This window comes from Austrofundulus limnaeus, unplaced genomic scaffold (genome assembly GCF_001266775.1).
Source record: "Austrofundulus limnaeus strain Quisiro unplaced genomic scaffold, Austrofundulus_limnaeus-1.0 Scaffold24, whole genome shotgun sequence".
In the NCBI taxonomy this organism is placed as follows: domain Eukaryota; kingdom Metazoa; phylum Chordata; class Actinopteri; order Cyprinodontiformes; family Rivulidae; genus Austrofundulus; species Austrofundulus limnaeus.
The window spans coordinates 1,027,651-1,039,002 of record NW_013952426.1 but is presented as its reverse complement, the minus strand read 5'-3'; the positions used below and the strand labels follow the sequence as shown (position 1 = coordinate 1,039,002).

General features: G+C 36.5%; 1 protein-coding gene across 4 annotated transcripts in view; it reads right to left on the bottom strand.

Moving 5' to 3' along the window:
- astn1 (astrotactin 1) overlaps positions 1-11,352 on the bottom strand; it is a gene marked incomplete in the record, with an annotated part of 409,914 nt that overhangs the window by 163,168 nt on the left and 235,394 nt on the right. For all 4 annotated transcript variants that reach the window (XM_014004448.1, XM_014004449.1, XM_014004450.1 and 1 more), the window contains 1 exon segment: positions 3,093-3,281. In XM_014004448.1, the coding sequence (XP_013859902.1) occupies positions 3,093-3,281 (189 nt within the window).

The following is an 11,352-nucleotide window of genomic DNA, read 5'->3' as shown; positions in this document are numbered from 1 at the left end:
GTGTGTGTGTGTGTGTGTGTGTGTGTGTGTGTGTGTGTGTGTGTGTTTTCCACCAACTAAGCTTGGCTAAGTCTGTTGAGTTGTAACTTACAGCCGATGCAATTCTGCCTCAAAATATCACAGTTCTGGATAACCTGCAAGACACTTTTTAATTTCTTTCTTAAGCCACAAACTAATTATTTGATTGTGATAAAGCACAATAAAAAAAAAAAATCTTTTGAATTTAAACTGATTTAGACCAGGTGCATAGTTCACTATCTGCTACAATTTGATTTTCTTTAACTGAAACCTTTAAAAATCACAAAACAATCCACACAATGACCGACCCACCTTAGTTTTAAACCACTGTTATCAGCTGTAAATCGKCAACAAATTCGAAGATGCTAAGCCCGACTTCTTCCTAAATATGGAAGGAAAAACTGCCGTCAGGCACATCTTGTATTTGGAGCAAAGGGTGAGGACATGGATCATCAAACTCTCCTGTGAGCTCATTACTCCCTGCAAAAGGGCAGGATGCTTCCAAGATGCCAGGAAGAGATTAAGAAAGATGGCTCTGATTTCAGGTTTTTGCCAATGGAATCAATTTCTTTTCCTAGAAACGGATGGTCCTGGGCCAAACTGAAACAGTTACCCACTTAGATTGAATTGTTTCAGATCTTCTCAGCCAACCGTAAACATTTTGCTCCCGTTGGACAGAAACACAAAGGATTCTAAACGAATTTTGTTCAGACAAGCAGATTAAAGGTACCCCCATAAACCAGTAACAGTGGTATTGTGTTGTTTTAACAAAGCTTTTGATAAGTATACCCATATAAATATATACATCTAGACCCTAAAACTATCATAAAATAAGAAWTATTGTATATCTGGCAGCACTGCCAGAAGCAGTAGAAGCACTTTGTTGTAGCTTATTGCGATAATCTTTCAAATGGTCAGAATATCACAAATAATATTTAGACAAATATGCATTTAAGTTATAAAKAATATGATTTTTTATTGAATTTGTCTGTCGTATTAAAACATTAAGAGACAAACATTATATTAAGATAATCTTCACAACATGTCAACGATTTAATCCACCGTAATTATTGCCCTTTGTCATGAAATAAACAAATAACAATGAAATTGCCTGTGTGAATTTTACTTGTTTGCAATATATCTCATGAACCACTCAGTGGATTTCAATGAAACTTTAGGTGTACAGTACCTCTACAACTAATTCAATCTGATCCAAGATGGCCGCCACAGCTAATCAACTTTTGCAAACACAAAACTCTCTGTAATTTAACCAAATTGATAGATATTTAGCTGATCAGGGCAATGAACCCATTACTACAGGTTTAGACAGTATAATGAAGGTATGATTGTGGTAAAAGCCACACCTTACTAATAAATGCAAACTATGTTAATATATTTGTTTACCCATATTTTATTTATTTTACTGTTATTTAACCAGGCTAATCCCATTGAGATCACATATTTATTTTGCAAGGGCAGCCTTGGGCTGAAGGCAACCTATTGTACATATTTTTGTGTATTGCAACTTTGTGTGTAAAGTTTCACTACAGGTCTTTACTAGGTGTTAGTAAATGCAAGTTTACAGAGGTAAATTCAATAAATATCCTGCATCTATCTCATGGGTGTCCAATCTTGGTCTTTAAGGTGTGYTATCCTGCATGTTTTACTTGTTTCTCTACACCAAAACACCTGATTCAGTGATTGATTTACCTTAAGTTCTGTAGAAACCTGTTAATCGCCCATTCATTCAAATCAAGTGTGTTAGAGCATAAAGCTTCTAACATACAGGCTAGTGCCCCTCGGGGTTCAGAATTGGAAACTACTGATCATAGGTCTCAGTTAACTAAAAACAAGTAAAGAAAAAAATGCATTTTAGTTTTATTTTTCAATCATGTTGAATTATCTAGCATTATGTCAGAGGGAGAAAGAAAGTATGATGAATGTGGTTCTTGTGAGAGAACAAACACTTTATCAAACAGATGTCATCCATCAGAACAGGTAACTCACAGCAAACATCTGCAAAGAGTAACATCGGTCTTTGGAGGGAGAAAAAAAAAGAGAAAGAGCCAAAATGGTCAGGATGAACACAGAAAATGGCAGAGGATATTTTGTAATCACTGGGTTGAAACGGTTGGGAGAGATGGGTTATTACCCATCACTACTGTGACTTTCACCCCCACAAAAGACAAAAAAACAAAAAAAAAAAACAAGCTGAAGAGACGGCTGGCTGATACTGCCTCTTAAATTCCCCCAATAGACAGCTGAGACACTGGCTCTTTGTTCAAACCCTGAGCAGTTTACAGTGACTGTTTCAAGAGGAATACATTTTAATGCAAAGAACACTGATTAACAAACACTGATGTTATGCGGCTTGTCATTTGGGAAAACACTGCCTAAAAAAACAGAGATGAAACACACTCCAGGATTTGATCTTGTGAAACAAATGAACTGCAGACAGCATAAAGCTGTCACCAGAGTGGATACATTGTTACGTTAATTGAGCTAAATTTAATGCAACTGCTAACATAAAAGTGCACAAAAACATGGGAAGAGGTTCTTAAATGTGTCATCTGCTTGGCTACAAAGAGTAGGAACAAAAAATTTATTTTATTTAAATCATCTGACATATACAAGAGGTACTTTGTGTTGCTACAGTCTTGCACTAGCGAACAAAAATACTTATGACACCTCGCTGAAAGGCTGAAATACTACTACAATAGTGTTCAAGTATAAAAAAATGGATTTGTTATTTATTACAAAACATATAAAATTAAATACTTTGCATTATTGTCCTAACTTATTTGTGTAAAAATAATTTTAGATGAAGTGAAAAAGATAAAAAAAACTGTGATGGGGTGCAGTGACTAAAAAATACTGTAGATTTGGAACAACAATTTATCTTCAATACTACTTGTACTAAATTCAACTGTTCAATGATTGTTGCATAGTTTCTGATGCTTTCACCATGAATACACAACAAATCTAAACAAACAAAAGCAACACCTCAGTAGTTTTTATAAAGCTTATCTATTAGAACAAAAAGATATATTTTACAGTGTGTTTGTTTTCCCTACCTTTGCTAATGTCCTGGTACTCCAGCCACAGCTGTCTCTGAACCTGCTTGTTGGGGTACCAGATGGTGCAGGACTCCTGGAAGCCGTAGACTGCCTCCTGCACATAGTGGTTCCCAAACTCCCTGAGGATGGAGACAAAGTCACTCCGCTGCGTTGCCCCGTCCAGAGAATGGATGGCCGAGCTAAAAGCTGAGACGAAGGAAAAGAAAATATTTACTGATAGTAACAGCTGGAATGCTGGCACCATCAGGTTGCAGGGATAAAAATAAAAACATATACAGTAACTATGTCACATTACCTGTAAAATATAAATAGGGGTATTACACATAAAAGGTAGAAGAAGCTAAAAGAAAAAAATAAGTCCAGCTTTGTTTTTTTTACTGTACTTTTTTCCATTTTCCATGCAAGAATCTTTGCATCAAATTGACAGACAACATATATCTGTTCAGTGTAAACAGCTGTTTGCTCATAGGCAGATTGCTAATGCCAAAAAAAAAGAGTTTTAGAGGATAGTGGACAGAATTTAATGTTGTCATTTTTTTATCTGTAACTAAAATATTAAAACATCAACATTATACAATACAAGTCTTAATGGGAGTGATGTGGCTGCATTTAATGCTTCAGATTAGCAAACATAAATCAGAATCAACAGCTCTTATGTTGGTGATGTGCTTTTTTTTACACCAGAAGTGTTGCTGAAGTCTAATATTGCAATAAAGTCCTCATTTGACATTTTACACCAAGTTAGTTCCACTTCAGGAGCTGTGAAAAGGTAGTGATCATCCTTTGCAGATGATGATGCAGGTTGGACTACTTGTTTGTCACTTGGAAGAGGTGGGCATCTGAGCCAGCTCCTTACAATTCATGAACCCTTTCAAGCAAAGTGTGTCGATTAGCCACACTGTCCACACATGGCTATGAACACGCTTTGGGCTCACAAGATGGGGGATAAAAAATACAAAAAAAGTCTAACACACTGTGAAATCTTTTCTCAAAGTTAAAGCTGTTTCAAGCATTGCATTTATCACAGCTAAGATTTGGAACATATCTAACTTTGAGGCCGTTACAAAAAATCTTATGAAGGATCAACATAAGAAAATATGGATCTGATACAGTGCAAGTTCTGTTTTCTGTAAGTTTTTGAGCATCCACAAGTTTCAAGCGGAATACAGAACTTCTGTGTGAAATTTCCCAATGAGAGTTTTAATATGTTATTTGAGAAAACTAAAATAAACAAAACTTTAATTTCTGAAATGACGCACCTTTGTGCCCTGAAGTTTTGACTGAAAATGAACAATTGGAAATAAACTTAAACATGTTACTAAAGTTATAATTATATTTCTTAATGTTTTAGGTAAACCAACTTGCTTTGACAGTGTAGGTTTTTAATGCGAAATAAACATCAAGTCACTGTCACTTAAATTCATGACTAATTCTGACTAAAATTAATAAGCATTATAGTATAAAAATGCATATTTTTTTAAAAAAATGTATTATTTATTTTTACTTTACCTAAAAATTATGTAGATAAAGGTATTTAGAACAGATTTAACCTTGTTGGTTGCACCAGCAGTTCCCAACCTGGGAGGCACCAGAGAGCACCCCTTGTCTGCTCAGAGTTGTATAAATATAAATTTATTGTTTGTACATAGAAATCATCAAAACAATTCATTTGGATAATTAAAACCCTGTAAAACGCAGTTCTTCCTTTTTGTCCTTTTTATAAATAAAGGTTTGTAACAACTTACTTTAATCTTTTATTATTTTCATAAAGAGATAAAGGCTGAACATGCATTTGGGAGAGGTGGGGAACAGCAGGAAACCAAGGATTGGGGTGGCTCAGCTTGGCTTGGAAATAAGAAAGAGAGGCTTTGAGGAAAAAAAAGGTTGGGAACCACAGGGTTACACAGTGTTTTGCAGACATTTTCATAAAGCCTTAATATGATCATAAAAATAAATATATAGGCTTATGTGGTCCTTGATGTTCATCTTATAAAGTCATATTTAAAAATTACAAATAAAATTGATACATAGACATCAGGGAGTAATAGCTTTCAGTCTTAAACATTTTGGTGCAACTTTATATGATCTCTAGTACTAGGATATCTGAGCACCAGTAAGTAGTGTTTTTCCTTCTTCAGGCCTTTTTCACTCTGGAGGATGATTCCACTATGCTATCCATAACCTACTCAGCCTCACATGGCTGGATTGAAGCAGTTTTGGAAAAGCTTCTTCAGAGGTCTATTATGCTATTAGTACTTGTCAAACAAGTTGTCCTGACATTTCATGTCTCCAAATTCATTCTGTGTCCTCACAATGCTTATACATTAGCATTAGTAGTGTGTTCCCTCAACAAGATTGCACCACACTCTAAGCCCTGCCATGATACTGCATCAAGATGCAGCGATGGGTTGATAGATAGATACTATTGTCACAACTGTCACATCGGCAGCAGCTTGTCCAATGACATCATCAGGTTCATGTGTAGTCTGGGCATCAGGTCAGCTTGAMTTAAAGACGAAGTCACACCAATGTACACGAGCACCATGTCATAAACACTCCCCCACTCACCCATGCTCCACTGAGGACACAAATGTGTTGCCACCATTATCATAAAGCATCAAAGCCTTCCACATACTCTATCTGAACTGCCAAGAATAGTTGTGTAGTGGTCACCCTGGGTGGAATAAACGTTCCACCTGCCTTTGAMCTTGACCACGGAAGGCCTCCTTTAAAGAACAGAAATCTGTTCATTTTTATGGTCATAACATGTTTTCTTAAACAGTTAAGGGACATTTTATTTCATTTTATTCTCTATAATCAAGATAATAAACAAAATAGTARTGTTCTTTATATGTTTTGGCTTTACATATTTTACTTAAGCAAAAGTTATTTCTTAATTAAGGTTATCATTTTAAAGTTAAAGTTCTATGCTTAACTGAATGACAAGTTATGTTCTCCTCACTATAACCAGAGGAAAGAAGAAAATCACAAAAGATATCATTTTAATGTTTATTTTGTGTATGTTAATCAACCATTATTTGAATATAAGGTGATTATGTTTTTCTTTTCAATTCAACTATATAAGTGTATGACTTTCTAGTTATGCCTAACAGAGGTTGATGTGAGAAGTTTCACTAAAAGCTGAGAGTTAACAGAAGAAACTTTGAGCATGTAAAACAGGGGTTGTTTTGTCTAGGAGGCAAAGTTTCCCATGAGAACTTTCTACGCTCCTTTAACTTTCTGATTCACACATGTTAACACCAAGGTCGACCAGAGACGACTCTCTCTACCTCCCCTCTCTTATCTTTTCTATACTAACACGGGCGAAAAGTCCGGCAGTCTAGTCCCGGTCGACAGCCAGTTCAGTTCGAGCGGAGTCTGACGCGGGTCAGACCGAGAGCTGTCTGGTCTCTGCCAGCAGAGATCAGAACGTTGTGGTGAAGGTTTTAGCTCAAGAGCCAAAGAGCTAATCTTCCCACTAGCCTAACGACATTGCCAAGTCGTGGGCCCCCCAGCAACTTTCTTTGAAGTTGAGGACTACAGAGAGACACTTTTGTTTTTAATCTGAAGAAGCCAAGCGACGGAGTGTCAGATTGACACGGAACCGGACCGACCCAGATAATCGACTTCCTGAAGTTGAGTCCAAAATAGTCCTGACGGTCCTAAGCGGTCTCAGAGGTCTGAAACCTGGACACCTTCCAAGCTTACCTGACTGACGTCTGAAAAGGTAAAGCTGAACGTTGATTACAAAAGTGTCGGGAGTCCTGGCTGTGTCACTAAAGATCGCTCCATCCTTCTGGCTACTTACAGTATTGATAAGATAAAATCTAGTTCAATCTCCATAATAACTACTTTTCCTTACCTAAACTTAACTTCTACTTCACTCTTACTAAGAATTTGCCTCAATTAGGTTTATTTAACATCAAAGAACCTTATTGTGTCATATAAGTTGTCAAATTAACGAGATTTAACCCTTTTTAAGAGTTAATGGTTGGTTGTTCAACTTATGTAAAAACCCTCATCCATCTTCCAATGAGTTTGTATGTAAATAATTGTTTTGTAAAATAAATATCATTTATTTTTAGATAAACTTTATTGACTACGATACTCATTGTCAAAGTCTTGGTCATAATAAAGGTGATGGTTATTATTATTAGTATTTAAATAATAAAAGAACCCGTTTCCTCATAAATTAACTATATTAATATTAGTCGATATTAATTAGGTTAAATATGAGAAGTTATGTTGGAGTATCGCCTACAGTTGTGTGATGTAAATTGTATATTTTTGTACGCAGCTTCAACTCCTCCACCCATTCTTGTCACAACCTGTCAGGAGAACTTTTTTACCCACCTCCACATGTTACCCACCTCCACATGAGAAATAATTGCAATAATTGCGTGATTGATCATTTACGAACATTTATAAGGATAATCAAATGACCAAAAACTCACTACTAGAGAAACAGATGTGGTGCACTGAGGAGTCTGTCTGCCAAGTGTTTTAACTGGGGCAGATTTGTGGCTAAAATAACGACAGCCATCACAGTTATATTTATTTATTTATTTATTTATTTATTTATTTATTTATTTATTTATTTATTTTACTGAAGTGTAGAATCCAGCAGGGAGAAACCCAATGCAGTGACAGATCCTGTGGCAGAAGGGGTTTCCAAGAAGCTCTGAGTTGTGTTACTCAGGGGCTATGAACGTTGTGTGTGAAAAAAAACAACCACATGACAACATATCAACTGTTTGACTTCRGACTGAGTTTATTGGGCATTTTAGACTACTACAGAATCCACACAGAAAAAAAAAATTATCTGGTCCAGCTCTGGCCCACACAAGGCACTACCACTCTAACACTTGGTCAAAATACCATGAAAAATGATTGTCCTTGGTTCTCCAGATGTGGTTTACTAGGTCCTCCATGCATGGACCAGCACTACAAAAATCAAAACACAACCAAGCCGTTTCTGGCACTGACATATTTGGGTCACATAAACCAAGCCACTTCTAGGCCAGTTGTGGCATACCATCTTGGCCCACATCTGGTTGACAAACCACTTGCCATGCCAGCAGTAATCCAGCAGTGCCAGCTCGACACCAGATCTGACCCACGGCTATCTGCTATGTGGGACGTTTTGTGCACGAATAAACCCTTCCATGACCTCTCATAACCTGCCAGATGTGACAGGGAGTCATCTCTGTTCTCAGTAAGCATCTAATGAGAGCATGAAGGACCATTCATGCTCTGGCTCATTCTGTTTTAAGGATCGTTACCCAGTATGAAGGAGGCTTATGTGGGTATCCACTGTTCCTGATAAATTTGGAAAACAAATCTTCCTGGGGACTTTGTCTCTTGCTAGGAAATGTAATGGTTACACTTGAACTACAGTGTGCACAGTTTTTACTGCAGGATTACAAAGTAATTCTGTTGAAACAACTGCGGTTTGTCATGTAGGGAAATAAAAAAGAAAGCCTAATGCTTCTTCCTTGAAGTATTTGAGTGAGAAGAAWAAGGACATAAAAAGCATAGGAAGGCATGTTTGATATGATACATTAATCAGAATATAACAAAAAGTCCAAGTGCTCAATGGGAGTTTCATTCAGCAAATATTAGAAAGCAAAACTGCAATAGCAGTTCATCATTAGGATTTGCAGGAGAAGCGATATTAATATCTCAGCTCTCATGCTCCGCTCACTCTAACTTCTCCTCCAAAATTTAATTAGGAGGCCGCTGAAGTGAGAGACAGAGCACAGTGAGGAAGAGAGATGGGGGCTTTGCTATCAGATGTAGAAATMGGTGGCCTCACCCTCCAGTGGCTGTTGAAATATGATGAGCTAAAGTGGGAAATGGGAGTTAAAAGAGTGGGGGGAGGGGGGTCGGAGGCTGTTGAGTCGCTTCTGATAGAAGAGAAAATAGAAAGTGTATCCTCAGCAGAGGCAGCCGACACTTTTAAACCACCGCAGCACCATCGGAAATGCATTAGAGGTGTCGTGCCTGTATTTATAGAGGAGTGGGTGCACTTATCAGAATAGAAACTGTTTAGGATGGATTTTTGAATAATGCATGATAAAACATGATGCAAATGAAAGAAAAAAGTAAATCAAGTTTCTTGTCAGCCAGAATTACTGAAAGCAATTCTTCATCAAATTGAACACCAACCTTAAAACACTCCAACAAAATATTATAAGTGAAAAATGTAACCCAAAGTATTTTTATTTTTCATTTATTATTAAATATTTCTAAGTGAAAAGAAAGCTGTAAGAAGATATTGATCATAATAAAGTTTGTGTCGTCATTCAAAATAGAGCTTTATTTTCTGCAAAAATCTGTCCAGTCTATCCGTCTCTATCTTTGAAATGTTCAAGGCATGTGTTCTGGTCATATTGCAGATGCAAAGATTTGTGATGAATGACAACTAGCTAGAGAGAAGGAAATGAAGGCAAAAAAAGAAAAGAAAAGAAAGACAAGACAAACATATTCCTGTATAGCATGCTGACCTCCTTTCTAACAACTCATCAGTCAATCCATCCGTCTGTTTCTGTCTCAACAGCCATCACTATGTTTAAACTTCACACCCACTTCAGACCTGGTCATATTATTATTTCTTTATTTTTGTTATATACATATAGAATTTATCTTTAAGCTTTAGTAATAAACCTATAGTTTAAAATGTCTCAGTCATTTGGAAAAAAAGTTATATACATTAAACTATTTCTATTAAAATCAGTTAAATACTTTTTCTTACAGTAGTTCATGTGCATGTATTTAGTAAAAAAATAAATAACAGACTGTTTCTTCGCAGCAAGAAGGTTGCCAGATCTGGATCTCAGTAGAGTTTCATGTTCTTTCCATGCATGCATGGGTTTTCTCTGGGTACTCCAGTTTCCTCCAAGAGAACAAAAGCATGATGTTAACTGGTAACTCTAAATTGGCCCTAGATGTGAGTGAGAGCAGGAATAGTTGTTTGTCTCATTTGTCTTTATGTGGTCCACTACCTGTCCATGGTGTACCCCGCTACCCCATACTCCTAGACACTTCAAGTTCCAGACAAAATGTATTCAATGGGTAAAAAGTTGATCTAGCAAGCCCAGCTCTCCTGTCAATCAGGACAGCTGTCAGTAGCAGCTTGCCTTTTTGTTGGGGGTTGTTCTGTGAGAGAGAAATGTTTGGCCTTGATCTTGTGTAATTCTACCAAGGGTTTGGTATTTGTGGTCAAAACTGACCAAAATAAATCACTTTTTTTTAAAGTTTTGTATTCCTATTTCATTTCTATTTAGCTTTTATAGTTCTTCGCACCTACAGTATATTTCCCTGTTTTCTATCATTGCTAGATTTTTCTGAGCTGGTTTTGCTTTCTGCTCCCGCCACTTCAAAGGGCTGCACGGTAAAGGAGGATTAGTGTCTCTGGATTTTAACTTTGGATTTCATCCTCAGTTTGATCATCATCACAATTACAAATGGTGAAAACTTGATCTCTTGGCCAAACAATTTTCTTCATTGAATCAAGAAAGTAGATCATTAAACTGTCTGCTCAGGACAGGCTGGTTTTCAAGACAAGCAATCAGCACATGTAACAGTGTTACCTCGTGACAAATCAATTTATTAGAAATTGAAAAAAATAAATAAATAAAGGGCTGTGAGGACAAGAACGTGTTAACACCCTCATTCGTTTGCCTCAAAGTTTAATTTTTTTTGTGTGATTCTCAGCAAAAGTTATTCTGAAACAAAGACTGACCCGGCCAACTCTGAAGTTTTTACTTGTAAATGTAAATATCACTGTTTAAACTAGCAGATTTAATTTTTTTTTTGTTAACTTTTAAGGACCTATAAAATATTTTTTTCTAGTGGATGAAAGAGTCTGAGTGTAGAGGACATCATATTGGCTGAATTACATTAGATGGTGTCTGTAAGCTAATATTTTACTTCCTGCGTGMATTTAGTAAAATCTTTAAAACATGTAAGAAAATCACATTAGAACTAAATGTCCTAGAAACTGAATCATATTTGTTTTTTTGCATTTTGTCCATAAACAGTTGATAGAATCTGAAAGAATATGAACAAAATATGACCATATCAGATTATATTGAACTGTCCTCACAAGAATGTCGTTTATTATTCAGGTGGTGGGACACAGCTGAGTCTTGTCCTGAGGAGCTGGCTTTTCTGTGTTGAGTCATGTGTCTCTAGAGAGACTGTTCAGTTTTTCGAATATAAAGGTCTGAACATTTGGGGGGGGCCGGGGGTGGAG